The sequence below is a fragment of the Ips typographus genome, linkage group LG1 (genome assembly GCF_016097725.1).
Source record: "Ips typographus isolate SLU linkage group LG1, UJ_Ityp_2.0, whole genome shotgun sequence".
Taxonomy (NCBI): domain Eukaryota; kingdom Metazoa; phylum Arthropoda; class Insecta; order Coleoptera; family Curculionidae; genus Ips; species Ips typographus.
In genome coordinates, this window is record NC_138422.1 from 11,505,775 (window position 1) to 11,533,698 (window position 27,924).

Below are 27,924 nucleotides of genomic sequence, written 5' to 3' on the forward strand. Positions count from 1 at the left end.
CCACTTCCCGACCTCAGATCGCTGGTGAATTATTTTTTCTTTAATTTTTTTATATCCTCTTTATTTTCCAATGGGTTTCATCCTACTATTATTTTTTCACCATTTTCAAAGGCCTGGTCTAATAATGAAAAACAATTTTAATAATTAAGAAAATAAAAAAGCCTTAAGAAAACCGAAAATTTGATGTATTAAATCTGATTGTAATCATTTTTACTTTTTTAAATATATTAGGTATATGTGAACAAAATAACCTTAATTAGTTACATGATTATATGGGTGGTATATGTCTTATTGTACTTACTACATGTTTACATACAAAAAAAAAATACGTTAACGTATGTTTCACAATAAAGGAAATCCAAAACTATACAGGGTGTTCAAAAAACCTTTGATTAAGAAGGTTTTAAATCGAACATTGGTGTGGTATGCTGCAGAATTTGGTCGTTGAGTTTTACATGATTTTAAATCAATTTCAACTGCAAAACCGTTAACAACTATGAGTTTGGTTTACAAACTGTAAAACCACTTATTAGCAAACTGCAAAAAATATAGTTATTTATGTATTAAGAGTGGAAAGTTTTGCTCTGAAAGCGATGTTTCACTCAAAAAAGCAACTTCTTGCTCGTATTGTGGTCGTTTTTATAGACATCAAGCATAAACTTGGATTGATTCGGAACCTCCTGAGAACCCTTGTTCTGGAATTAGTCGAATATACTCCCACAGTGTAGCAAGAGTATATTGTAACTCTTTTAACTTAAAAGAGGGTCATTATTAGAACCAGGTGTAATTTTGACTTTCTGCCTTTTCAGTAGACAATGTGAATAATTCGCCATTGGTGTAATTGATTACTAGATTATTAGAAAAAAATTGAAAAATGTCACTATAATCCGTTGCTAAAATTTAGTTTAAAGTGGTGTTGTTGCACTGTTTCATTCGTCACAAAATTTTGTTGAACACCCTTTATTAATTTAGTTATTCATCACTTATACTATACTATAATATTATGGTTCTAATAAGGACTACAATACTAAAAACTGCCCAATAAGGGCCACTTCTAAAGCCGGAATTGCACAAGTCAGTACTGCAAGTGGTGCAGGTGTGTTGACCGGGCAAAATCTGATTCCTCCTCCTCAATTCCTGAAAAATATCCTCGCAGGTGGCTCCGTACCTCAAAGCTTGACAACCTCTAGTAATGTGCGTTAAAGGGGGAGTACCCGGAATCATTGCTAGAAAAGTAGAAAATAGTTATTTACCAAACAAGTGCGAAAAGTGGTACTTTTCTGCACAGTTGAGCAATCAAACAGCAAAATTTTTTCTACGAGTATCAAAATTGAACGAAAATGTATAGTAAGACTATTTATTTATTTTAGTGTACTCTTAATTAAAAAAATAATTATTCCTTCAGTTTTGAATTTTTTACTCTATTTTCCGTGCTGATTGCGTATAACTAAGTATTTTTAGTAAATTATGCAATAATAATACATCAAATTCACTTACTTTGATAATGGTATGCTGCGCAAACTGATGGTCCTATACAATGTACTCTGCGCAGCTGCCTCTCGTCACCGTAAAGACAAGGGCTGAAATCTCCAGGCCCTAATCTGGCTACACATTCGTAGCATCGTATTGCATTTCCTGTATAAATCAACCTAGTTTAATAGCATGTTATATATGTAATAAGTGTGGTTATTACCGCACGAGAGTAAAACTTGCAAGCCCAGTCGTGCGGTAATGTACTACTTACCACACTGTTATAGAATAAAGTAGGTATTTTAATAATTTCATGCTAAAGTGTAATATCGGGTACTCACCGTAAGGAATGGTAATTGCTATTAACACTATTATGGTCACTAAAACGCTGCTGCACTGGGTCATACCGTTTCGAAAAAGGGTTCTAGCAATCACTACAAAACAGTAAGAGATTGAATGGAAAGTATCGTACCATATCAACGAAGGAACCACCGTATTATGATTTGAAAAGTTCGGTAGCAGTGACCCAGTTGTCAGTTTATTCATCTGGAATATAGGCCGACAATGAAAATAAGCTAATATTTTCCTATTAGGGAGCTATCGCTTTGTTGGTACCAACGCTAAATAATTAACAAGAACCTTATTAATGCTTTTACCATGGTGTTTTCAGCAGTGAAAAGTGCGAATCCAACACTTTTTTTCTAATTTTCATGGAAATACAACTTTTGTAAGCTACATTACTTAATTCTTTTTATACAGTGTCACAAAAAGGAAATGTAAACAATTATTTTTTACATACCGTATCTTTACTTTTTTTTAATAATTTTCGAGAAATTTACCTTTTTAGGCAAATGCGATTTTATTCACTCTATGAGAAAAAGGACATTTTATTCACGTATAATATTTCAAAGCAGAAAAACATGGTAAAAGCAAAATGTTTAAACAAAATAGAAAGAGATATTCTAGGGGAAATCAATGGAAAGAAGAGCAAACCAATACTACAGACAAAAGTCTACAGCAACATGTGACGTTAGCCACATGACAACTTTAATTTGGTCATACCATATCGTTTGACAGTTTATACAAGGTGGCTAAAAGACAAATTTTCACATCAATTTTTGTATAAAAGACGTTTTAAAAATCCTTTCCTACTTTAAATCTTATTTTTCAAAAATTGTTTCACAAATTTTGGCTTTTTGTAACCTGTTACACAAATAGCTATTTTCGAGCTCATAACGGTAACTTTTAACGTGAAACTCTCTATTACAGAACCCAAAAATTCAGGTTACTAGGTAAAAACTATACGAACCAATAAATAAGTCGTTAACATTTTGTTTTAAGAACGTCAGAGTCAAATATTTTGGTTTACTGTTCAGTAAAGGAAATTGCATTAGATATTTATCATCAGTGTAACTTTCGACAGCGGCTTCCAATACTGTAATAATTATTATATCCTATCGCAATTGCAGCAATTTTACAACAGGAATCAAATTCCATAAATCCGTAAGCCACATTTACGGTACGCTCCATAATAAACGTACCGATTGTTATTGATCCCTAATCGCTTAGGTATTAATCGAAGAACAATCTTGTCTAGAATAAATTGTTTAATTACACTACAATAATAATAAAAACATATAAAGTTATTTTGGTTGAAATGTTTAGGTGTCTGGATATAAAATCATATCAAGATAGACTTTTATGTTTTTTTGTTTGGGTGTCTGAAGTAGTAAAATGAAGTTTTTAGGGGTTTCAGTTATTTTTTTTAGCGCTTTTTCGCTAACTTTTGGTAAGTTTGTAGTATGCTAGTTTTATGGGATTTAAAATCACTGAAGCTTTCAGGTCAGCTAACTCTATATTGTTACGAATGTACTTCGTACGAAGAGGGTGTGGATTGTACTAATTATTCTACAGCAGTGAATTACAATTGTTATGACCAACTTGGAGACTTTACGGATGGAGTCGCAGTCACATGTTATTCATCCTTCATAAATTATACTGGTAATTTTTTTCATTTTTTGTTTTTTCTCTTAGCTCCAGCTTCAATGCTAGAATATGAAGAATCGTTATTTAAAAATGTCTATTCTTCATTTACCGACTGAAGTGACAAATTTTGACTTCAAGATAAGAAAAGAAAACTTTAAGACAACTAATAAGAGCACTCTGAATCTCATTGTTGCCAAAACCCATAGTGTTCAAGATATTAAGTGTTCATTTTTCGTATTGTTGTGATTTTTAAATTTTTTTAGTATTTATTGGAATCTTATGCAAAGTTAATTGAGAAAGATATCTAAACTCGAATAACGTGTTGTTTTTCTGCAGTCAGTTTTACACTATTTTGCACCCAGTTGAAAATTTCCTGTAAATTTTAGGCTTGCGCAAAAGTTACACAAAAATGAACGCTACCACTGAATTTCTTGTCCCTGAATTAGTACGAAACGAGTACAAACTCGATTGCTTGAGACAAATTTTTGGATCGAACTTGAAATTCGTGTTTATACTAGTTTTTGACTAATTTATGAGTAAGGAATCCATTTTTGCTTTAAGTTTTACCGTATTTTGCATCCAGCTCGAGAAACTTGAATTTGTCATTTTTTGTCCAGGAGATACCCAAAAATTAACGACACCAGTAGATTCCCCCCCGTCTTAGAATTAGTACTATGACGTTATTATCCAGCTTATAGTGTAACTTTCCTTTTAAAAGACACTTTTTTATAAATCGGAAAATGTTTGGCAATTCGAACCATGAGAATTACAGTTTATAGACACTTTTGGCAGTTTCAACTTTTCGCAAATATCAATCAATTACCGACGTTAATTTTGTTTAACTTTACAGGAATTCAAGGTAGGGAAAGCGAAACGGGCGTGTTTAGGGGTTGCGGCATCATCCCCGATTACCTGGGGGACTACTGCGAGTGGTACATTGCTGAACTGGCAATATTCAACATCCCCGTAGTGTCCTGCGGAGGGTGCGACTCCAACAGGTGCAACAATCACACCTTCGACTTGGAAACGGGTCAGATCATTGGAGTAGCTAGTTGGAGTGGAGAAAATCGTATTTCAAGCTCGTCACTATCAATAATTTTGTCTGTTCTCACTATTGGTTTAATAAAATACAATGAATTCTAGAAGCTTGTTTGTGGGTTTTATTACAATAATATTATGGTTATTAATAGTTCTAAAAATTGGTTCACGAGGTTATTTCATAAGGAAATGCAAATTTATCAAAACGAATGCAAACAGCTGTTTCTTTTGATGAAATGGTTTTTTCTTGCATTTCACAAAAGTTTTGAAACATTTCACAATTTTATTAGAAACTAGATTTTTGCGCTTTTGGCGGGGAACTAAAAATAAAGTAAAAATACAGTTTAAGACGTTTTTAACTATTCTTCTTCCATGCTTTCCACACTTAAAATTCTGCAATTTGAAGATTGATTAAGATTATGAAGAATTTTATAATACGTCACACACGTCAACTGACAGCGGCGTGGTTTTTCGGTTCGGTTATACCTTTTATTACCAATTTGTTTGACAATTTGACAATTGTCAAATTTAAATCTGTTTGGTCTCTAGCGAGGGATAACCGCAAACATAACTAATGATTTCTTATGTCCGTTTTTCCAACATTTTAATCTGGCATGGTTATCGGAATTTGCAAAGGATAGTGTAATTCAAAGTAAGCATACAATAAAATCTTCTATCAAAATATGTGACAATAAACCTACCTAATCAAATACTACAATTGTTTTTATTAGGACCATAAAGCAATGTAAAAAGTTTAATTTTATCGAAACCCTAATATAAATTTAATAATTCCATTAACCACCAGTTTCATCTGGTCGTTCACGTTCACAAGCCAAAATGCACCACTTATTATTAGTGAAACTAACCCTTTTTGGGGGTGCTTTTTTTAGTTTAGGTAAGTTTAAGGGAGGAAATCAAGGAAACTAGTATTAAAATATATTTTTTTAAGGTACATTTACAGTTTTGGCTCAAAATTCCAACTTCACTTCGGTGCTTTGCCATGAATGTTGGCCTGATATGCAAGGAGCGGATTGTGCAAATCTTGCTAATAACAACACTTTATACAACTGCACTAATTATGGAGTGTACGACCTGACAGTAACTTGCTTTTCTGCATTTATAGTGCTACCAGGTAATTTTGTTAATAACGATCTTGAGCAATTAGTATATTAATGTCTTTGAATTAGCCAGCTCAATCATTTCAACACATTCTTCTACTCCCCACATAACAAATAAGTTAGTTAGTTAGTTTTACCTTATTCATGTGAAAAATACATGCCAGGCATATGATTAGCCGCATATGAATTTGAGAATATGCCTGGCATATACCCGGCTGCTGTACAAATTTATCTTTTTAAATATTCCAATAAGTATATGCCACAGGTATGTCTGAGAAGTGAAAACTGGTCTCTATAGTATAGTTTGTTATAAATGGAAAATAGTTTCGTAAAATTGTTACAAGATATACCACACTATTTCAAACTGAATGATTAAATGAGAATAATGAAAATATAGTATAAACTATAAATGGATATAAGAAAAGCAAAATATGAATATGTCTTACATTTTCATTCAGTCGTTGAGCTAATTCAAGCACAAGAAGATTACAACGCAACCAAACAAAAACTACAAAAATTACTGAAATTACAAAAAAAAATACAATTTTGAAATTTCCGCCTTCATCAATGTTTTTTAGATTCCTGAGAAACATGCCTGGCACATAAACTAAAGGGACAAAGTAATATGCCAGGCACGTATTGGGAATATACTTTCATATACTGGGCACATATCTGGCATACATTTTGCTATGTGGGTCGTCTCTTGAAAAATTCAGACAATTAGAGAATTGGTAACGCTGATGTAAAAGCTCCAAAACCAGTAACTATTTCCTTATTTGACAGACCCCAACATTTAGAAAATCTCAGAACTTCTAGAGAAAAGTTTTTCCGTTAATGGTATTTTGAATAGGCTCTTGGCAACATTTTTTTACTAGTTTATTAATTTCAGGATCTTCAGCAATTTATTCAGGAGTATACAGGGGCTGCGCAATGCGCCTTATAGACTACACTGATTACTGTGCATTCTACACAGCGTACGTGGCCCCCCAAAATATTTCCATAGTGTCTTGCGCTGAGTGCAACGAAGACGGATGCAACACCCATCAGTTTACTGAAGAAGGACTACTGATCTCTGATAGTGGTTGTAGTCAAGTGACTCTAACATGGACCGTTTTAGGTTTAGTGGTAATTTCCTGGGTTGCTTTAGATCAAGTTGAACTATAATAATTGGAACAGGATAAGACGTAAATTTGTTTTATTACTCTTATTATCATCTGATCAGTACTAAACTAATTATTATTGACAAAATAGTGAGGATTCTTCCACGAAGTTTGTAGGTGGTATTACACATGGACTCGTCACACCATTGCAAATTCAAAATTTTAGAGCGCTGCTCCGTTTCGTTGGACATGATGATGTGCATTTTCTCTTTGGCGTACGTTTCGCAGTCCCTGATCGTTGCTTGGACTTTAACGCCATTAGTTACGGTAGCTGAAAAATAGAATTGAAAGTATGTTTCAAATTGGTTATTGGCGCATACAAATCTAACATTATCGCTCTAGTGTAAACACGCGCTAAGACGTCATATAAATTATTATGGTGTGCAAATCAAAAATGTTTGGCCGGTTTTAAAATTTTGATCGACTGCCAGCAGTTATGGGGGTCAATTAAATTTCCCGTCGATAAACAAGCTGTCCGGTTTTATAAAGACGTATTATTAGCGCAATTTACTAACTGGATACTTTTTTTATAGCCCGTGTCGAACTCACTTTCGTATTTAAGGACCGCGCATCGTTCCTCAGCTGAACAATTTGTCCGGTAGAATTTGTCCAGGACGCCGTTGTTGCATTCTTTGGTGGTTTGGTGGCATTTGTAACACTGTTTTCCACTACCTAAAAAATAAAATAGCTATTTATGTAACCAGTTACGAAAAGATCGATTTTGTGTAACGAATGAATGTTTGTAGGGCGAGCGCAGCGAGGTCCTACAATTTGAATGAGAAGTGATACTTTATGTAACTAGTTACATAAAGTAAAACGTTTTGTCACCCTAATCAGTTTTGAAAAGTGTCACTTTATATGCCAAAATTAGAAAAAAGTACTTTTTTCTACGACTCCTATAGAAAATAAAATTTTCCTTTCTTATTTGAGAGATGGGGATAGGGAGTGAAAGTGCCACCAGGGTGCGTATTCTTGAAACAAGGGAAGAGAATAATCAAGAGAAAGACCTGAAGAATGTGACAGCAATCCGCCGAGCTCCAGGGGCCTAATTCTTGAAAGCAGGGAACGGAAATCTCTGGAGAAATGTTGATAGAATGTGACAGAAGAAGCTGACAATGGCGGGTTCCTGTCAGATTCTACAGGTCTTTCTCTTGATAACTCCCTTCCCTCGTTTCAAGAATACGCACCCAGGGGGCCTATTCTTGAAAGCAGGGAACGGAATTCTAAAGAGAAGTGTTGATAGAATGCGCCAGAAGAAGCGGACATTGGCGGGTTTCTGTCACATTTTACAGGTCTTTCTCTTGATAATTCTCTTCCCTCGTTTCAAGAATACGCACCCAGAGAGACTGAAAGTATTTTCCTCCCTAGGGAAGAAAAGTGCCACCAATAAAAGTCACACTGTCTAAAGACAGTTTGTCACTTTCTTGACAAATTGACAAACATATCTTTACTAACACCAAAAAAAACTGTTTTTTTCACCCTTGACTAAAGTTACTGTGTTCGCGAGAGCAAAAGTTGCACTTTCCTCCCTAGTTGCGCAAATGACTATTTTTTCAACCCCTATAAAAAAACCAACTTTCGTAAGGGACTTTTACTCTTTGACACTTTTTTGACAAACAAGTCCTTGGTAACAACACCTCCTATCCTCCTAGGGTTCGCCAATTTCTTGATTACCTATGTCAAGATCTTGTCTTGAAATCAAGACAAGATCAAGACAAGAAATGGATTTGTATATTCAAGACAAGACAAGAAATGGTATGTCAATATCAAGATTTTTTGACAAAACATCAAGAAATCTTGAAAAAAAACGCAGAAGATCTTTATGTAAGTAAATAAGTGTGTCTTTAAAAAAAGTGAAAAGTACTGCCAAAAAGGCAGTATTCTTCACTATTATAAAATGCTGAATATACTTCACTTATATTATTATAAATACTGAAGTTTCATTATAAAAACTTAACAGATAAAACACAAATAAAGATCATACATCAGAAAATTCAAGTATTATCTGGTAACAAAAAATATCAAGTATATTTTAAATAATATTTTAACACTTAACACCAGTATTGGTGGAGCTCTTTATATCCGAATTCAGAAGCCAGGAATTAAGGCACATAAGACTTCTTAGATCCTCCCACGTTTGAGGGATAAAAATCTCACTTCTACTCCCTACAAAGTAAAAGTGCACTTTTCTCTTTTGTTACGCAAATAACTATTGTTATACAAAATACAACTAAATTTATGTTTCCATTAAAACGTCCCAGGAATTTTGGCACGTTGGTGACAAAAAGGTAGGTTGTTGCAAATTTCCTCATAAACTTATTAAGGCGGGTCAAGAATCTGTATTTATGTTCTTATTAAACACGAGTATTTATAGGGAACAATAAAATCAAGTTTTCATTTTGTTCACTGCTAAAAATATCTCAGTGTTTTGTACTGTTGGTACACAATTTACATTTTTTGACATTATTTTTAAACTACATAACAAAAGCAAAATTTGAATTAACACATAATAAAACTTGTATGCCAATTTCTGATTTTCATCAGTATGTTATAAATAACGAACTTGACTCACAAGTTTTAGATTTAGAATTAACATACTAACGTAACATTATGTCAAGTCTAAAAGATTTAATATATTTTTTATTAGTTTATTATTTTTAATTGGAAATTTTTAAATTGCCAGAAAACGTTTTTTAAAGCATGTATATGAAATAAAGTAGCTAGTTACAGCTACAAGCTACATTAATACTCTATTATTCAAGCTACAATTTGGATAGCTACTTTCTGAAAAAAATTGTTAAACTACAAAGTAACTAAAGCTACTAATTGGTTTGTTTAATCCAGAGCCAAATTCAAATAAGTAGCTGTAGCTTTCTCTCTACATTTGAAGTAACTTAAGTTACTGAAGTAGCTTTAGCTGCATAGATTATTTAAGTTTTTTTTCATATTTCAAATAGCATACTTAAACACAAATAAGATTAATAAGACATAACTATTTTAAAAGATACAATTCACACAACTATTGAGTTGATTAGAAATTTGGTTATACATACAGGATGAACCAGTTATTGGTGAAATCCGCAAGTTGATAGAATGACTAGCAAAATGATTATGAACCAATTCCGCAACCCCGGGTCACCCTGTATTATATTGTAATTTGTAATAAGTAACTTAAAAAGTAACTAGATTAAACCAACTAGTAGCTTTAGTTATTTTGTAGCTTAACTATTTTTGAGAGAGAAGAGAAGAAGCTATCCAAATTGTAGCTTGAATAATAGAGTATTAATGTAGCTTATAGCTACTTATTAAGTTACGTTACTTATTACAAATTACAATATAATACAGGGTGACCCGGGGTTTGCGGAATTGGTCCATAACCATTTTGCTAGTCGTTCTATCCACTTGTGGATTTCACCAACCAGGTCACCCTGTGTGTAAAACCAAATTTCTAATCAACTCAATAGTTGTGTGAATTGTATCTTTTAAAATAGTTATGTCTTATTTATCTTATTGTGTTAAAGTGTATGCTATTTGAAATATGAAAAAAACTTCAATAATCTATGTAGCTAAAGCTACTTTTCTGTATTCAAGCCACTACAGTAACTTAAGTTATTTCAAATGTAGCTTTACGAATACAAATGCCAAAATGCAGAAAGCTACTTATTTGAAAAAGTAACTACAATACAACTATAAAATACCCAAATTGTAGTTAAGTTAGTAGCTTAACTACTTAGTAGCTAGCTACTGCCCGGCTCTGTGTACGTGTTCTAAGTTTTTATTAGGTTATGAAAGTAGTTTCAACAGGTTTTCGATTTGTGATAAATGTTGTATACAGCACTTACCAAAGAAAATAGTATTGTTCAAAATAACTCATTCATCCTAGCAAATTTTGAGGAGAACTTTTTTTTTAGTTCTACGAAATTTAGTAATACACCCAAGATTAGATTAAGCAACTACAATGGATCTCCTTTAAATTTAATTATAATTTTATGGTGTAGCAAAAGTAATCTGTAAAGTAAATGGCAAACAAGACAACAAAATATGATTTACTTTAACGTTGTTAAGATTCGGTTGAAAAACGTGTTAAAAAGAACAACTGATATGGTTATCAAATACAACGGTTATAAGAGTACTGAAGAAATGACGTGGATCGATCACGCCAAACTGGAGAAAATGCAAAAGATGGACAATCATGTCTTATCAAAAAAGTATCAGAACTGAATGATTAAGCTAAGCAATTGATAAGAAACGAGAAGAATTGGTTGTAATTTATAAAATTTAAATAATGCCATTATTAGAAAGCTATATTAGTTAACCACTTTTGAGGAAGTTGTGTCTGAAATAGGAATTCTTACTATATTTTCAACGCTGCATTAAGCTGATTTTGGGATTATTATAGCTTTTTGTACATCAAAAAATTATTTTCATGAGTTTTTCATATGTGCAGGTTATGTTGAAAAGTCTCAAAATTGAATTTTTTCAAATTGTAGATAAAATCTTTGTTCTTGGAAAATATCTGGATTTGTCTTGAAATTGTTTATTACAAATTTATGTTGTTCAAGTATTAAAAAACTGTGAAAGTTTGTGTTTAGAGTCAGACGGTCTCCATTTTGAATATATTTCTTAAATAATTTTTAGTTCTTGTATAATAAATTTAATAAATGTTATCCTGTTGTTAGTTTTAACTATACAATAGAGGGTGGAATACGTGGCATTCGCATGGAGGCAATTTGGAGTAAAACAAGTACAAAATTTAGGCCACGTGCTCAGTGTAGATAAGAATTTTTTTTCAGACAACGAAGAAAATAAACAGAAAAGCTGATGATGGTTACCAAACAAAACTTGTATCTCATTTATGGTATTGCCACGTTGTAAAACAAGGTAGAGGAAAAGTGGCAACGGTAATATGTCATTTAATTTCAATTTCAATTATCTCATAACATAAAGTAGAAAGAAGACAGTCTGTCACATGCTCATCGGTTTGAAAACATCAATGATGTCACGTGGATGAGTGTCACTTATTTTCACGTTATTAATTAATTTTGTTATTTTCTTTAAATTGCAAGGCTGGACCGTATCATATGGCACATCATCGTAATCAGAAAAGAAACCAGCCCAATTTAATAAGAAAAACTGAAAGTTGATGATGCTAAATGGTACTGCAATAACATTGTAGAGAAGAAAAAGTCGGAAAGGTAAATTTTCAATTATTTCATCAAATAAAAAAAAAATAATTTCCAAAATTTCGTTTTTTTTTATATCTCCGGAAGAATTAAGAGTACTGGTCCCAACTTAAATCTTTTTTAGGGATCGAAAAACAGCTCTTTATACTGTGATTAGGGTATGAATGTTTTTGCACACAAATAACTTTGAAGTTTGGCATGTTATGTCATTACATTAAGTAAAAAATTACAACTTTTTACTCTACCGGCAACGTCAGACGCGATCACTAAAATGATAGTGTTCCTGGTTCTATTTGTTTAACAGAGTAGCTGTAGAGTGCTTAGAAACCAAACCATTGCCGACAGATGTGTATTTTTCTCCAAGATTGTTGAACTTTGATTTGGCATATAAAAGGTATTTACCGGAAAATCCAAAAACAGTAAATTGTGGCGAAATAAAATACAACAAAGTGGATAATTTCAGTAAACTCACCTTCTGATACGAAAATAACAGCGACACAAAACCAAACCCAAAAACGAGCTCTCATTTCTGGCACATTCCTGACGCGTGTGTGTGTGTGTGTTATGGCCACCGTATTAAAACTTCAGGAACGAATCGAAGCCGAACATTTATCGGCCAATTTCAGACTTAAGAGCGGTTTGGATACATTCACGCTTTCGTACCGCATTTTACTCAAATTTTATGTGCTCCCGATCCAGATTTACCGAAGCGGATGGTTTCAATCTCCTACCATGGTTTTTGCGGCTTTTGGCTACGAAATTGTATCGTTTTTTTAGGCGTACAACCTCCAGGACTGCCAGAATTATGATTGTTTGATTTTTGAGGTTTACTGACACTTGTACCGAGCGGATGAAATTGAAAACTTATACAGTAACTTCTTAAACACTCAACGGGTTAAGGTTTATGTTGACTGACTAATTTTCACTTTAACTGTATTTTTAGACTGGAAATTCGGCTTGCCAGTGTGGGAGTCCAATTTACTCCCCAGGTTTAATGTTGTTTCGTATTTTTAGATCTATATGCTTAATCGATACATCGCACTGCCATCAGGTAAACTGCCGGATATTAACTACTTTACTATGCAGGTGATCACTTCTTTATAATCTAGGTTCCAAAAAAAAAAGTGAAGCAAAAAGGAACAAGGATGTTAACACAGTGTTTCTGCTCGTAGGTGTTATCAGGCCTTTTATTTATGTTTTTTTGTTTCATATATTTTTATGTTGGGTTCACTGAGTAAGTAAGATCACCTAAATCGTTTTTACGTTTGACAGGAATTTTTGAATGTCACGTGATTCTTTTAATAATAATATGTATTTATTTAGCATAATATAGCTATCCAATAAACAACTTAAAAAGTATGCAATGCAAAAAAAAATGATTTATATAAAACACAGATAGAAAAAATACATTTATAAGTAAAACCGTCACTAAACACTACACTGCTTTAAAATATGTCTTCTGATCATTATCTTAAAACTACACAGTTGATCACAGTCCCTAATTTTTTGTGGCAACATGTAGAATTTATACAATCCCTTATACAACACAGAATTCAACATTTGACTAGAACGACATCTTTCCATCAATACAAAATTTGAACAATTTCTTGTGCCATAATTATGCACATCTTTAAAAACCTTAATCCTATCACAAACATATGAGGGCAACAAATTATTTTTTATTTTAAATACAAACACATACACACTAAAATCAATTTTTTGCTTTACAGACAAAAAGTTTAAAACATTGATCGGAGTATAACGGTTACATTTCAGAATAGTTCTCATTGCTCGGTTTTGGATTTTCTGGATCTGGTCAATTTTAAAAGCTGGTAAGTTATACAGTATGGAGGAACAGAATTCGAGATGAGGAGCACCTATCGTGTAACAACTTTGTAGCGAGTGATAACTGATGTCCTATTCTTGCAATAAAACTTACTTTTTTTGCGAATTTTCGAGTAACATAATCGGCATGTGCGTAAAAGTTAAGTTGAGAATCAAATGTTATTCCTAACTATTTAATCTGGTTGGTATGATCAAAATCAATTTTTCTGTTGTCAATAACTATATTTAGATCCTCAAAATTTACTTTAGACTATGACTTTTGCCAAAAATGCAAAACTTTGATTTTTCAATATTTACACACAATTTATTATTGCAAAGCCATTTGAATATTTTGGCCAGATCATCATTCACAGTACGCTGCATAACACCCAGATCTCCGCCCGTCAAATATAACATGGTATCATCCGCAAACATTTCTATTTTACATCCACTTACTGTACTGACAATGTCATTAATATATAATAAAAATAACAAGGGACCCAAAACTGTTCCCTGCGGAACTCCATTCAAAACATTTAATGTTTGTTTTAATGATTTTCAACTATCAAATACTTACCGGACACTGTGTATCAATTTTCAACCTAACGCTTTAGATAAGATATTACGGATGATGCTGCCAGTATAAAGTAACAAAAACCTGAAAGAATTATGATAAATTTATCTAAGCTGAATTTATATGTAATAATTCAAGATTAGGCGTCTTTTCTGGATTAATATAAAACGGAGTTTAGATGGACAGAAAAGTTTAATGCTGCTTTATAGGAATAAGGTCTGAAATTTGCGTCCTAAAGCAGCAAAATACGGAAATATGAAGTTTCTTGCAGTTGTGCTTGTTTGTGTCACACTTCCTTGTTTAGGTAAGCTTAAATTAGAAATGGATTGTACGCCATTTTAACAGTTATTTGTGAAAAAACCTCGTTCTCAACAAGAAATATAATTATTTAAAACTGTTTTGTAACATTTTTGTATATTAAAGTTTATGCCCTAGAAACTTGATTAACCTAGGGCTTTAGTAAAAAAATTGTCACCTGTTTGTTGTCAAATGGCAGATTTTAGTCGGAATGGTTTTGTGTTTTACTCTGTTGAACGGTTGATGTTAAGTTTCGGGAGTTGAATCATCAACGCCTTGAAATCAAACTTCACAGTAAGCCAACGTTTCGAAAAGTTTATTTTTGCTTCATCAGGGCAAGCTGTTATTTTTGATTTCGTGCGCTTTTTTTTTGTTGTACTAAGACACATTTGGAGACATACACGAGGTTGTTACTTGTACTATTTTTTCATTACACAAAGTTTCATGCTCTTTACAATTTAAAACTTAAATCAACCACAACATTATTTTGCGGGATTCGTTCTGCGATTCAATAAAATGATCATGTGTCATGATGTATGTCTCCAAATGTGTCTTAGTACAACAAAAAAAAAGAGAACACAAAATCAAAAATAACAGCTAGCCCTGATGAAGCAAAAATAAATTTTGCGAAACGTTGGCTTTACTGTAAAGTTTGATTTCAAGATGTTTATTCGAACTTTCGAAAATTTTTATCCCAATTTAATCGTACTGTTAATGCAGGCTAAATTTCTGATAAAGTGTATTTTTCCATAAAATATTAAGTTTCTCGAAACTAGTTGCAATAATTGAACCAAAAAGTAAATATTTTACTTTACCAGGAAAATTTGACCGGTAAATTAATGGTATATTACAAATACTGTGTTTCGGGCAGCTCAAATTTTGACACCGCTTTTCTTCCTGACTGCGCCAAATTTTGTAGTGTTTTTTCAGGTTATTGAATAGGAAATTTAATAAGGATTTCAAAAATGTGCTTAAAACAGTAATTTTCTGACTCCCAGTGTGTTTAACAGGCGATTTTGTCCCGGGCTGATTTTTCAAACTGTTTCTGGCAGTTCAAACTTTGACACAGTTTTCTGCCTGTGTACCAAATTTTGTAGTGTTTTTTTCAGGTTATCGGTTAGGAAATTTAATGAGGATTCCAAAAATGTACTTAAAACAATAATTTTCTTACTCCAAGTGTGTTTTACAGGCGATTTTGTCCCGGGTTGATCTTTCAAACTGTAGGTCTGGCAGTTCAAACTTTGACACCGCTTTTCTGCCCGACTGTACCAAATTTTGTAGTGCTTTTTCAGCTTATTGAATAGGAAATTTAATAAGGATTTCAAAAATGTTCTTAAAACAGTCATTTTCTTACTCCCAGTGTGTTTAACAGGCGATTTTGTCCCGGGCTGATCTTTCAAACTGTGTTTCTGGCAGTTCAAACTTTGACACAGTTTTCTGCCTGTGTACCAAATTTTGTAGTGTTTTTTTCAGGTTATCGGTTAGGAAATTTAATGAGGATTCCAAAAATGTACTTAAAACAATAATTTTCTTACTCCAAGTGTGTTTTACAGGGGATTTTGTCCCGGGTTGATCTTTCAAACTGTAGGTCTCGCAGTTCAAACTTTGACACCGCTTTTCTGCCTGACTGTACCAAATTTTGTAGTGTTTTTCTAGGTTATTGAATAGGAAATTTAATAAGGATTTCAAAAATGTACTTAAAACAATTATTTTCTTATTCCAAATGGGTTTTACAGGCGATTTTGTCCCGGGCTGATCTTTCAAACTGTGTTTCTGGCAGTTCAAACTTTGACACCGCTTTTCTGCCTGACTGTACCAAAATTTTGTAGTGTTTTTTCAGGTTATCAGTTAGAAAATTTAATGAGGATTCCTAAAATGTACTTAAAACAATAATTTTCTTACTCGAAGTGGGTTTTACAGGCGAATTTGCCCCTGACTGTCCTTTAAACCGTGTTCAAATTTCAGACGACAATTTCACTTTGATTTAAATATTTGTTGCATCAAACCAGTTTTTTCTAAATTCTAAAACTTATTTTATTCTTTATTATTTTATTCTAAACTCAAAAAAGGTGAAAGTTACAAAAAAAATGCAAGAGACCAAAAATGTTCCTAATCAACTCCATAACCCAATGCCGTAAGTTTGCAGGACCGTTTTTGTTTCCACTATACAGGGTGTGCAAGAAAATTATGATGGTTCGATAATAACGTAATTTTAAACATTTTTTATTTTACGCCACTGGAAAGAAGAGTTCGAAACGGTTCTTTTAAGTGGTTGAACCTCTCTGAACTCCCAAAAATAGTTTCAAACCACAATTTCAACTGATTTGAAAATTTACTGCATCAAACCAGTTTTTGGTAAATAAATTAGAAACGATGAAAGTTACGAAAAATTTTAAAGAGAGCAAAAATGTTCGTAAAGAACTGCTAAATTCATCCCTGGAAATTTCACAGTCCGTCGGTACCGGTACTGTCTGGTCAATTTGGGATTTACTGGTAAAATTGGTAAATTTTCCTGTCACACTGAATTTTACTTTTCCTTACCGGTAAATAACAGGACATGGTAAATTTACGCCCATCATTACTTGAAAGTACATCCATGCAGTCGTAGATCGTTTAATAAGATTTTACCCAAAAATAATTTAAAAAGTTGATTTAGTTGAAGTCTAAATTTGTTTCAAACATTTTATTGCTATTGGAGCATTAGAAAGAAGCAGATAAGTCTTTTTACACTTTTTAATGGTTGTAAAAAAAACATTCATTTGCTTAAAAATTATGTTAAAAAATAAATTTATTTTCTGTTTTTATTGGATCTGAAGTAATTTGGATCACTAAACAAATTTAAAATTTCAGTTCTGTCCCAACTAATCTGTCACAGATGCTACGGTACTGGTTATTGCAACGATGGAAGCCACGAAGACTTTATAAATGACAACAGAACCGCTTCATGCAATGTCAAGTAAGTAAAAATTCGGTCAGTTGTTTAAGATAAGTGAAAAATGAGATAAATAATCTTCGACGGCACTTAATCGCTTTTAAAACGTTCCCAGCACTAATTTACAACCTCCCTGAAGATAAACATTTCTGAAAATTTACGATCGTACATTATTCTATCGTTAATCAGTCTAGAAATAGTTAATTTCAATAAACAACTCATTTACTTTTTTTTTACTCCACCTGATGATTTGAAATTTGTACTACATATAAATGTATCTCGAAAAGGCGCAACATTTTTTTGGAACATGCAACGTTTGCCTGTAAAAAAATAAAAATTTGATATTTTTTTAAAAGGGTCTTATCCTTTTGATTTTTTGGTACAAAATTTTGGATCAATGCAAATTCTTTTGGATCAATAGTGGAAATTGACCGTACGGTGTCAAAGCGGCTACGCCCGAAAAAGTGATAAAAAAATGTCAAAAATCACTATTTTCCAATTTCTCTCAGAAGTAGTACCACCTAGCGTTAATTTAACCGGAAATTTATGACCGCGATATACAACAACCAATTTTGTCCCCTGTTTTGCTTCTTCCTGGTATTTTTATATTATTTTTTATTCATTGCTTACAGTATAAGCTCCACAACCGATTTTGACATTAAAGACCCGATGTTGGCCCATCTTCAGACCGCAATTAATGCAATGACTTTAAAAGACTTTGATGACAGCCGCATGGATCCGGCAACCACCATCACAACCGGACAATGCGTTACTGCTACAGTTCATGAACGTAAGAGCTACATTTTCAGCAAAACAAATGACGTAATGACATTTTTTTTTGACAGCTCACGGTTCGCACACTTTGAGAACATGCCTAACCAGGACGGTGGCATCAAACAATACACAAACGGTGTGCGAATTGATCCAACAAATCGTAGACCCAATGAATTGGTATGGAGGCGAATTTGTCTGCAGGGCTTGCAACGATACTCATCGTTGCAACGATCACACTTTGCAAATCGGCGATGGTTTGGAAGGTTCATCCACGATGGTAGCCTCCTGTTTGTTCGTACTTGCTGCCATTGTTTCTATACACAACCTAATTTAAAACTATTTTTGTTTTGTATTTATACTCTAGCAAATTAATTTTCAATGTTTACTGTTGACAATAAAATTATTCAAAAAGTTTGTTACAGTTTTACTGCCAGTGTTGACTTTGTTGGACACCCTGTATATTATTACGTCATTAAATTCTACCTGTTATCTACTTGTCTCTTGTTGCTGTTCACGACTGGACGAGTTACGTGTGTCCTCGCGTTCGAACTGCTTAGCGATTGGTACGAGCCTGACAGTTCAGGCGGATGAACGTAAACTCGTCCAGTGCATACTATCGGCTTCTTGCAGTTCGGAATATTGGCTATTTAATAGGCTGAATACAAAGCTTTCTCAAACCATTCAAAATATTCTGAAACCTTTCAAAACGTTTTAGAATTCTTCCGAGCCCTTCTCAACCCGTCAAGAATGTTCTAAAACCTTCCACAGCATTTTATAATGTATTTCCACGATCACGTGTCGCCCGGTTCTCGTAGTTATTTCTTTCAGCTTTACCTTTCTTTTTTGCTCCAATGTTGTTGATTGGAAAACCTTCAATAAAAACTGTCCATAAACAATTTACTTAATCGGATTCGTACAAACAGCAAAAAAAGATCATTTTGAAATATAAATAATAGCGTCGACATCTTGTTTTTTATTTTGATATATCGCCGAGTTTGCTTATTATTTTAGACGTTGCCAGGTTGCTATAATTATTATTATAAAGCGCGACTGGTTATTTTAACATTTGTCTTGGAGATGTTAAATCAATAAAACGCTTTTACATACAATGCGAATAAATATCTAATAAATTGTGGCCTGTTTTATGTTTATGTTGATACAATATTAGAATTAGAATAGTTGTTGTGTGTGTCAGATGGCTGTCACGTTACTTGTCTGCGCGGGGTTTTCCCCAAAAAATAGAGTATTTTTTTGGGTAATTTTGGAGATATTTTTTTCCAAGTAATTTCCCCTGGGAAAAAAAAAAATTACTAAGGAAATAACTGGGGATTTTAGGTCTGACACTTACCTACTACTCGAAAAAAAAAAACCGTTTTGGGACAGTTTGAGTTTATAAGAAACACACTATCCTTCAAAATCTGTGGAAGGGAGTATACTAAAAATTTGAACTTATGTTTGGGGTGCAGAACGGGATTCTAAGCCGGTCTTCTCAGTTATTCATGTTTTTTTCATAAAAACTCTGTCTTGTTTAAAAAAGTAGAAGTATTGGGCTACATTTTGACGTTGGAACGAACCTCTTAACTGTCACAGGAACCAAGTCAAATTGTGACGTCTTTAAAAAAAGCTTGTTCACTTGTCTTGCTCTATTTCCCAGCCAATATTTCGGTTATCTGTAATTTAAAAAAAAAAATGTATGTATGTATGTACAGGTTATATTTTGACATCTTCTAGCTGTCATAGCAACAGAGAGAAACAGAAAAAAAGTGACAGTTTGAAGGAAACAAAAATTTAGTCAAATCCAGGAATAACATCGAGTGATTAACGGAAACACATAAATCTGGAAATGTAAATGTTTTAAATTCAAGAAAATTTAAATAAACAAACAATAATTGCTATAATTTGAGAGCCTGTGTATCGAACACGATGGTTCGAATTGGAAAACAGTATTAACTAATACGATATTCAATTTGCTCAAATAATTTACAGGTTTTTAGTCACTTTTAACTCGTCTTCATTTGCATGGCAAAACGGAAAACAACGATTTTAAAAATGTCAGTTTTTTCCTACACAAATTAGGTTTCACTGTTTAATAGATTGTTTTTTTTAGTTAGAAGACAGTGACGTACCTATTATAATAACAGAACATTAGTAAAAATTCAGTTTTTTTTTAAATTTTATTAAAGAGCAGTTAAAGTTTGCAAGGATAAAATGGTAAGTATAAAAAAAATGGATTCCTTAAGCATGTAAAGAATTCAGTTTTTTGTCCAGTTACATAGAAAAGAAAAGTAACTTTTTGTGATACAATAGAAATATTTTTTAAATTTCGAAGACAGTGGCGTCAATATTTTTTTTATTTTATCATCATTAAAATTACTGTAAAATGTGCTTGAAGCAAATCACTAAAAACTTTAGAGGTAACTTTTGCTACTTACTGTTGCTGGACTGCGAATTGAGTAAATTATTAAGATATCAATATTGTCGACTAGACTAGATGAACCTTCTGATTAGTATGTTTAACTGACATGCTGTAAATTATTACTTATACGTTATTGACAGTGTTGACACCCGGTCAAAACGTATCTCCAACAAATTTACAATATACAAAACAAATAGTTTATAAAGGCATAAAATGCGACTCGACATTTTTGTTCCCAGTATTCTAAAACAGTATGTCGTACCAAATATCCGTTATAGTTACGGTGCTCTTGGGGGTATTTTTACCATCGCTAGGTAAGTTTAGTTACTTGTTGTGACAAAGTTTTTTAATTTGTTTTGTGTAGTTTTATCGCAATTAGTATGTCATCGTTGCTACGGAAACAGTCATTGCAACAATGGTACCCATGAAGACTTTATTAATGACACTAGAACAGCTACATGTAATGTGCAGTAAGTATACAAAATAACTGTATATAATTTATTTATTTGTGTGACACACGTATATTTTTAACATCTGGCAATAGTGTCTATTAGTGTCTATTACAACAGTTGTCTGATGAATGACTCTTGTCATCATGAATGTTGTCAATTTGATGTGTACAGATTTATAGTCATAACTACACCCAATGTCATTACACTTGCAAATTGTTATCGCAACCATTAACTATAAACTAAAAAGTTTGTTTTGCAAAAGATAACACTATTTTAGCAGCAAAATCCTATGTGTGCTACACTCTCAAAAAATAATAAATAATTTGTTACCCATTATTTTAAAATAGCAACAAACTTTTAGATACATTTTCCTTACAAACTACTTTATTGTACTTAAACCCTTTTGTGTGCTAAACCTTTTAACTAGTCTAATCAAAACACATTTTATTAGATTAATAAGTGCCAAATTGCTTTTAAATCAATCCATTAATAACAATATATATTCCATTAGGATTACAGAGCAATATAAGCCAAGTTTGATGATTCAAACTTGAGTGTCAGTTGAAACAAAACATTTTGATAACAATGCTTATCACCTAATCACCAAGATCCTTTTAATATCTCCCGATCCGAGATCACTAAATCTTCAAGGAACGCTGTCATACTTTACATCTGTAATATATTGTTTTTCTTATTGCAATTTATAACTTCTCGTTTAAATTGGGTGTTGGGTAATTTCTTATCTAAATCCATTATAAACTATAACCAGACATTGAAAGTTGACAGATGTACGAGCATCCCAATCAATGGGGTCAACCATAGAAACCGAAAAGAGATTGGGAACATATGTCCTCTTTCTACGCCACAGATGGTGTACCAAATAAGTATAATTTTCACTGACGTTTTTCTTACAGGAAAATGTTTCGTTTTTAAGAAATAAAGGTCCAATATTATTGATGAATGAAGTACATCCATTCATCATCATCTAATTTATAGAACTTGATTTACAGGGTCAACTTTACCGATCTGCTGATCAATGATCCCATACTGTACCACCTTCAAAAGGCCATCAATGGCATGAGATTGGATGATAGTGGAGGTGATGTACACGCAACCACAACTGGACATTGCGTCACAGCCACAATACACGAACGTAAGTGATATTTTGTAAACACTCTGTATATTAGTAGGGTTTTGTGTGACCTATAGTTTTATTTAATGAGTATAAGTAGTATGTATCAGGAAGTAACAATAACTCCACCGCTCAACCACATTCATTCACCAGTGGTTGATGTTCTTTTTACTAAATGGTTTTAATGTATTTCAGCCAGAGAATCCCACACTTTACGAACATGTTTGACCAGAACGACAGCAAATCCCACAAATACCCTTTGCGAACTAATCAAAGAGATTATCAGCCCTATGAATTGGTATGGCGGCGATTTCTCTTGCCGAGCCTGTAACAATAGTCATCAATGCAATTCGCACACTTTGGCCATTGGAGATGGTTTAGAAGAGCCACAACCCGCACCCACCACAGAACAACCCACAACAACCAGTACAACCACGCCACAACCCGCACCCACAACAACCAGTACAACCACAGAGAAACCCACAACAGCACCTGGTAGCGGTTATATGATTGGTCCTATTTGCGCAATATTAGTTGCCGGTATAGCCGTAGTGTTTACCGTTATTTAAAACTATATCTGTATTTATTGTAATTAAATTTGTGACCATAAGAAAATAAAAGCAACTACACTATCAAACGTCCGAAAGTCAAGTATCCTAAATTATACGAGCCGGACGCTTTTTGATAAATGTCTTGTTAAGTTGATTTAATTTAATAGAGTATGAATCACTCACACGGTTAAATACATTGTAAAGTTCAGTCACCATATAAGGTTAATAACAATTGAGGTCGTGTATGAACATAATGTATATAAAGTGGATAAAGAGGAAAACAACTTCTAACTCAAAATTACAATTAATCAAGGCATCCTTATACTAATTTAAAATAAATATAAAACTGAGACAAATAACAAACAAATTTAGAAACTAAATTTATTCATGATATATGTAAGAACATTGATATGTTGGTGATACTGTTTGGTTTCTACAGGGATTCAAACTTGAAAATAATGGAAAAATTAGTAATGATTAAAAACTTTATATTATTTGATAATTAAGATAGTACACTCTATATATGGGATGTATTAGGTCATTAAGTAAGTCTTGACAAACAGAATAACGTATTAATATACAGAGTGGACCGTTAGGTCAAGCCCAGTTTTACCCTCAATTATCTCACAACCCTAAAAAATGTGTATTGCAAAATTATCCAAATCAAGGAACTGATAACATGTGTCAGTCAAAACAAATGTGATGTCAATGAATAGTTGGTCACATGATCATTTAGTCAGAAAGACTGATACTTTGTGACCAACTGTCAAATTGCGTCACGTAGGTATCCTTTACGTTTTTCTCCATCCTTCTCTACTCCATTAATTTTGTAATGGTTCTATCTTACCACTGACTTCCTATAAATAAATGTGAAATTTCCATACTTGTATTATACTGGTCCTGGTCATTATATCATTATTGCTCAGCCACTTATTATTAACAAAGCTTGAAAACAAGTGCACAATGCTATCCTGAAAGCCTACTTATACCTGATATAGTAAACAAACAGCTGGTAAAAGGCATTTGAATAAAACGCTCATAAACACGCGGTATATAATTATGAAAATTTATTGTTGGGAAGTTCCTACCGTCCTAGTACGTTCGGTAATTCCAACAGCTCAAGAACACTTTCCACAAGTGGTGGCTTTTTTAAAAGCAGTGAGTTTTTGTCTAAATTTGTCGTGAATTTTACTACATAAAACAATATCTGTAAGTTATTTTTAGTATAAGAGGTATAATATACCGAATCGACGAAATTACTGTTAAAATCAACCAGAAATACACGAAAAAACTGTAAAATGGCATGTTGATGATTCACCATAAAAAAATAGTAACATTTTGCAATTATTGTATTTTTCCACTCTTTAGTAGGACAATGACAAATTTAAATATCATTTTGTTTGACAGCAACCACATGAACCAATGCTAACATAACACTTCAAAAAACATTTATAAATGTTGTTAATTATTTTATAAATTGTATTACTTCAGCAAACTCACCTAGAAAAACAGAAAATTTGGCAACAACCCTATTTTCGCAAAATGAGCATGTTTACTCTAAAACGTCTTGTTTTCTTGTAAAAACTAAAAAATACCATTCAACCAACGTCTTTCTCAAAAAAAAAAATCGCAGAAAATTGGTAAACTTGGTGAATACCAAAAAGGTTTTCACAAAGTTTTAAAACTCATAAAAAAACCTTTAAAAGTGTTGTAAAAAGTATCACAGAAAACAAGAATTGTCTAAACAAACCTAAAAAATAACATTTTTGCGACTAAAAATCACAATGTGGGCTTTCCAGTGACGTTTCCTATAGTTTTTAGTGAAATAGGCTGCTTGGCAACGCCGCATTATTATTTTCTAATCAATTAATTCTTCACGTTGATCTTTACTAACTTATAGGTATATTATTTAACGACCAGTTATGATATAATATAATATAAATTGTTATAAGGTTTCAAAACCGTATAAACTTTGGAAACGGAATTTCAGACACAATTCATTTCATTTAACTGCACTTTTAAATTTTTAGAAACAGCCCGGTTATTTGTTAAAGTGGAATCACCAAACAGAAAATAGCAGAAAACATACTCATCTGACGAAACACAATTTGACCCATAATTCGAATATTTGGGCATGAAACTTCACTTAACAATGCTTAGGCCTTAGGCTAGTAAATTGAATACCTTCACAGTATTGGAAAATTTGTATAAAAAAATCTGATATTTATTACCCTGGAATAAGCAAGCAGAAAACACCACTCAACTTATATATCTTACCGTTTTTGAGATCTCAATCTTGCACAGGAATTTGTTGCATCCTGTATAAACTCTTTATTTGAGAAAACAATTAATCATGGCATGGCATTACTGTTTTTAGTAGTTAGTATCTTAACAAATCCATTAACTTTCCAACAAACTTTGGCTAAAAATTAACTTGATTTCAAAACGAAATCTACTACACCAATGGTGGAAACGATACACGGCTTCGTCAAGTCGTACCTCCTCCATGTCAATGTTCTAAGATTCAAATTTTCATATTTTCTAATCCAAGTGTTCATTCACATCTCAGCCATGCCGTTGTTTACGATATCGTGACGAACTTAAGGTCGTACCGACCTATTTCTGGGGTGTTGTAAGCAAGATTCGGTTAGAATGCGACCCGTTTACAAATTTTGAGAAATTATGTGGTTGTGTTTGTTTGATATTGACATATATTGATTTGGTTGATTTATTGGATTATCAAAAAAGTAAGAATTTTATATTGTTTCCTAGAGTTATAAGATACGGTTTTTTAAACAAAGAAACTCGAGTCACTAATTTTTATTATTTATCATCATACGGTATACAACTTGGCTGAAAAACCAGTACCAAAGCGATATTTGGCAGATGGTCTCAAAAGTTATTTTTGTGTCTAAATAATCAGTTTTTTCGTAGAATTAGCTGCAAACGGAGCACTAACTAACTAAGCTATATTTCAGTTAACAAGCACCCAGTGCAATAACCAAAAATGCAGAGCGAAGGGTCCATTTTCCAATTTTTAGTAGCAGCTTTAAGTGTTTTCGTCATCACTCTACCATTCGGTAATTTGGCGTTTCCTTTTTAAACCGTATTCGATTAACCGTTTTAATAAATTTCAGGTGAAGCATTCAACTTTTACTACATCACCGAAAATAGGCGTGGCGAGAGTTACGAAGCGAACGCAGCCCAACAAAATTTCATTTCACTTTCTACTTCAATTTTACTGTTTGTAAGTTATTTTTTCCGAATAACGACAATTAGTGTAACATGCTTGTTTCAGGTTATGGTACATATTTTACGACAAATTTCCTGAACCAGATTCCTAGAAGCAACACCCCGTAAATTTAATTAGTTATTTTTCTGTGTGTGTTGTATGGATATGTTTTACTAAAATTACTATAAAAAAAAATGTAATGTATTAAATGATATAGAAGTAAGTAGGTATACAAGTGTTTCAGTTATATTACGTAGAAAGTTCACTCACCAAGGTGTCGTTAAATTATTCAATACTATTTTGTTCTGGACTAATGATGAAGAAACTCATTTACTGTCTTTCTGAGAGTTCAAACTTTAACACCACTTTTCTTCTTGATTCTATCACATTTTGTAGTGTTTTTTTAGGTTAATGGATAGGAAATTTAATGAGGATTCCAAAAATGTGCTTAAAATTATTATTTTCTAACTACAAGTGGTTTTTACAAGCGGTTTTGTCCCTGACGTTACTAAATTATGTAGAGTTTTTTAAGTTATTGAATAGGAAACTTAATAATGGTTCAATGTGCTTAAAACGGTTATTTTCTTACTCCAAGTGGGTTTGACTATAGTGTTATAGTGTGTTATTTATATTTATTCAAGCCCAACGAATGTTTATACTGTTTATTAAAATATGCAACGTTTCGTCTGAATGAAAAAACGTTATCACATTACCCACGTGAATTTGAAACCGTATTTGATAACTAAATATGTGGGAAGGAAATTTGATAGTACCATATTAATGCATTTCTTATAGAATAATAAATACAAAACTAAAAACGTTGAAAATGCAAAAGAAACATTGTTCTGAATTTCCAAGCAATATTACTCTCTAGAGTCTAGATAATATTAGTTTTAATGGACGTTTTAGTATCCATTAGACGATTTGATCAATAAATCATAATTCAACCGAAATTTAACTGCTCCATTAATCCAATTTCGGTTTATTTAGGAGTTTCGTGAGTGTTGTACAGGGTGGCTTTTTTTGAAGCAAAATATCGGTAGAACGCTTAAAATAAAAAGCTCCCATCTCAAATCCTCAATCCCATTTTAAAATGGATACACTTAAAAATATTTTACTAAAATAGGCCCTCTTGTATAAGTAGCCAGTGAAACATTTTTTACTCCACAGTCTTTCAGATATTTTGCTGTCTAAGTTAAACAGACCAACCTGTATAATTGTGTACAATAATACAATTTTTTGACAGCATATTAGTATAATGTAACATCCCCAAAACGCAAGTATCAAAAATCAAATCTTGTTTCTGCCAGGTTCAATAATATCCAAATAGGATAAAAAAAGTGACTATAACTGACTTTTTATTAGTTCAACCAAATTTGTATCTTTTCCACGAAATTGTTAAATGGCTGCTTTATAAATCTGACAATAGCCCTTATTGTTACCAGCAACGTAACTGTCAGATAAACTTGATTACATACTAAAAAGCAATTTTTGTTGCTAATTCTGTTCTAGAAGCTTTTGAAATTGATGACGTCATTAATGTATGTTTCTGTAGGAAGACACTAATAAAACCATTTAATAAATTCGTGCTTTTCTTAGAAGAACATTAAAAAGATGGTAAGAAGTAACTACTTGACTCAACACTAAGAAAAGCCTAGATGAACTACTTTCAACTGACAAATCTCCTAAAGTTTTGGTCTTCGCGTTTGCTTGAGTAATTGATTCTTCATTTTTATTGATGAAGAAGTAGTTGCAGTATCTCGATTTGCTAACATTCCTACCTAA

General features: G+C 32.7%; 6 protein-coding genes and 1 long non-coding RNA gene across 8 annotated transcripts; 4 read left to right on the forward strand and 3 right to left on the reverse strand.

Annotated features, from left to right (window-relative positions):
• Positions 1–169: 169 nt before the first annotated feature.
• Positions 170–2,440, reverse strand: LOC145740120 (uncharacterized). The gene is made up of 3 exons (XM_081995486.1): positions 1,812–2,440; positions 1,498–1,635; positions 170–1,226 (listed from the first exon to the last, which is right to left on the reverse strand). The coding sequence occupies exons 1-3, from the start codon at positions 2,014–2,016 to the stop codon at positions 994–996; spliced, it is 576 nt and encodes a 191-aa protein (XP_081851612.1). The 5' UTR covers positions 2,017–2,440; the 3' UTR covers positions 170–993.
• Positions 2,441–3,101: 661 nt separating this feature from the next.
• On the forward strand, positions 3,102–4,606 carry LOC145740123 (uncharacterized). Its single transcript, XM_081995489.1, has 3 exons — positions 3,102–3,259; positions 3,313–3,471; positions 4,307–4,606. The coding sequence occupies exons 1-3, from the start codon at positions 3,205–3,207 to the stop codon at positions 4,597–4,599; spliced, it is 507 nt and encodes a 168-aa protein (XP_081851615.1). The 5' UTR covers positions 3,102–3,204; the 3' UTR covers positions 4,600–4,606.
• Positions 4,607–5,232: 626 nt separating this feature from the next.
• Positions 5,233–6,795, forward strand: LOC145740121 (uncharacterized). Its single transcript, XM_081995488.1, has 3 exons — positions 5,233–5,389; positions 5,444–5,626; positions 6,502–6,795. The coding sequence occupies exons 1-3, from the start codon at positions 5,332–5,334 to the stop codon at positions 6,774–6,776; spliced, it is 516 nt and encodes a 171-aa protein (XP_081851614.1). The 5' UTR covers positions 5,233–5,331; the 3' UTR covers positions 6,777–6,795.
• On the reverse strand, positions 6,791–12,911 carry LOC145740124 (uncharacterized). Its single transcript, XM_081995490.1, has 3 exons — positions 12,428–12,911; positions 7,322–7,444; positions 6,791–7,043 (listed from the first exon to the last, which is right to left on the reverse strand). The coding sequence occupies exons 1-3, from the start codon at positions 12,480–12,482 to the stop codon at positions 6,823–6,825; spliced, it is 399 nt and encodes a 132-aa protein (XP_081851616.1). The 5' UTR covers positions 12,483–12,911; the 3' UTR covers positions 6,791–6,822.
• Positions 12,912–14,497: 1,586 nt separating this feature from the next.
• LOC145740119 (uncharacterized) lies at positions 14,498–18,770 on the forward strand. Its single transcript, XM_081995485.1, has 4 exons — positions 14,498–14,657; positions 17,501–17,606; positions 18,215–18,372; positions 18,428–18,770. The coding sequence occupies exons 1-4, from the start codon at positions 14,609–14,611 to the stop codon at positions 18,688–18,690; spliced, it is 576 nt and encodes a 191-aa protein (XP_081851611.1). The 5' UTR covers positions 14,498–14,608; the 3' UTR covers positions 18,691–18,770.
• A 546-nt stretch (positions 18,771–19,316) lies between these two features.
• Positions 19,317–20,858, reverse strand: LOC145740125 (uncharacterized). The gene is made up of 3 exons (XR_014181342.1): positions 20,789–20,858; positions 19,705–20,026; positions 19,317–19,647 (listed from the first exon to the last, which is right to left on the reverse strand). It is a non-coding gene; the product is annotated as an uncharacterized LOC145740125 (long non-coding RNA).
• An 85-nt stretch (positions 20,859–20,943) lies between these two features.
• Positions 20,944–26,374, forward strand: LOC145740118 (uncharacterized). Of its 2 annotated transcripts, none has more exons than XM_081995483.1 (7): positions 20,944–21,086; positions 21,137–21,242; positions 22,235–22,377; positions 22,552–24,116; positions 25,842–25,987; positions 26,045–26,154; positions 26,206–26,374. In XM_081995483.1, the coding sequence occupies exons 1-4, from the start codon at positions 21,026–21,028 to the stop codon at positions 22,923–22,925; spliced, it is 684 nt and encodes a 227-aa protein (XP_081851609.1). In that variant the 5' UTR covers positions 20,944–21,025; the 3' UTR covers positions 22,926–24,116; positions 25,842–25,987; positions 26,045–26,154; positions 26,206–26,374. The 2 variants fall into 2 exon arrangements, with proteins under 2 accessions (XP_081851609.1, XP_081851610.1); XM_081995484.1 differs by having other exon boundaries at positions 25,886–25,987.
• The last annotated feature ends 1,550 nt before the right edge of the window (positions 26,375–27,924 follow it).

What these genes read in the sequence shown, in the direction of transcription:
- LOC145740118 (XM_081995483.1), top strand. Translation starts at nt 21,026, where the DNA reads ATGTCGTACCAAATATCCGTTATAGTTACGGTGCTCTTGGGGGTATTT. An exon ending in GGTATTTTTACCATCGCTAG is followed by an intron (nt 21,087 to 21,136) that starts GTAAGTTTAGTT and finishes TGTTTTGTGTAG; the next exon opens with TTTTATCGCAATTAGTATGT. An exon ending in CACAGCCACAATACACGAAC is followed by an intron (nt 22,378 to 22,551) that starts GTAAGTGATATT and finishes AATGTATTTCAG; the next exon opens with CCAGAGAATCCCACACTTTA.
- LOC145740120 (XM_081995486.1), bottom strand. Translation starts at nt 2,016, where the DNA reads ATGAATAAACTGACAACTGGGTCACTGCTACCGAACTTTTCAAATCAT. An exon ending in AGCAATTACCATTCCTTACG is followed by an intron (nt 1,636 to 1,811) that starts GTGAGTACCCGA and finishes TGATTTATACAG; the next exon opens with GAAATGCAATACGATGCTAC. An exon ending in CGCAGCATACCATTATCAAA is followed by an intron (nt 1,227 to 1,497) that starts GTAAGTGAATTT and finishes CTACTTTTCTAG; the next exon opens with CAATGATTCCGGGTACTCCC.
- LOC145740119 (XM_081995485.1), top strand. Translation starts at nt 14,609, where the DNA reads ATGAAGTTTCTTGCAGTTGTGCTTGTTTGTGTCACACTTCCTTGTTTA. An exon ending in ACCGCTTCATGCAATGTCAA is followed by an intron (nt 17,607 to 18,214) that starts GTAAGTAAAAAT and finishes CATTGCTTACAG; the next exon opens with TATAAGCTCCACAACCGATT. An exon ending in TACTGCTACAGTTCATGAAC is followed by an intron (nt 18,373 to 18,427) that starts GTAAGAGCTACA and finishes TTTTTTTGACAG; the next exon opens with CTCACGGTTCGCACACTTTG.
- LOC145740121 (XM_081995488.1), top strand. Translation starts at nt 5,332, where the DNA reads ATGCACCACTTATTATTAGTGAAACTAACCCTTTTTGGGGGTGCTTTT. An exon ending in GGGTGCTTTTTTTAGTTTAG is followed by an intron (nt 5,390 to 5,443) that starts GTAAGTTTAAGG and finishes TATTTTTTTAAG; the next exon opens with GTACATTTACAGTTTTGGCT. An exon ending in TGCATTTATAGTGCTACCAG is followed by an intron (nt 5,627 to 6,501) that starts GTAATTTTGTTA and finishes TATTAATTTCAG; the next exon opens with GATCTTCAGCAATTTATTCA.
- LOC145740124 (XM_081995490.1), bottom strand. Translation starts at nt 12,482, where the DNA reads ATGAGAGCTCGTTTTTGGGTTTGGTTTTGTGTCGCTGTTATTTTCGTA. An exon ending in TGTTATTTTCGTATCAGAAG is followed by an intron (nt 7,445 to 12,427) that starts GTGAGTTTACTG and finishes TTTATTTTTTAG; the next exon opens with GTAGTGGAAAACAGTGTTAC. An exon ending in CGCGGTCCTTAAATACGAAA is followed by an intron (nt 7,044 to 7,321) that starts GTGAGTTCGACA and finishes TCTATTTTTCAG; the next exon opens with CTACCGTAACTAATGGCGTT.
- LOC145740123 (XM_081995489.1), top strand. Translation starts at nt 3,205, where the DNA reads ATGAAGTTTTTAGGGGTTTCAGTTATTTTTTTTAGCGCTTTTTCGCTA. An exon ending in CGCTTTTTCGCTAACTTTTG is followed by an intron (nt 3,260 to 3,312) that starts GTAAGTTTGTAG and finishes TGAAGCTTTCAG; the next exon opens with GTCAGCTAACTCTATATTGT. An exon ending in ATCCTTCATAAATTATACTG is followed by an intron (nt 3,472 to 4,306) that starts GTAATTTTTTTC and finishes TTAACTTTACAG; the next exon opens with GAATTCAAGGTAGGGAAAGC.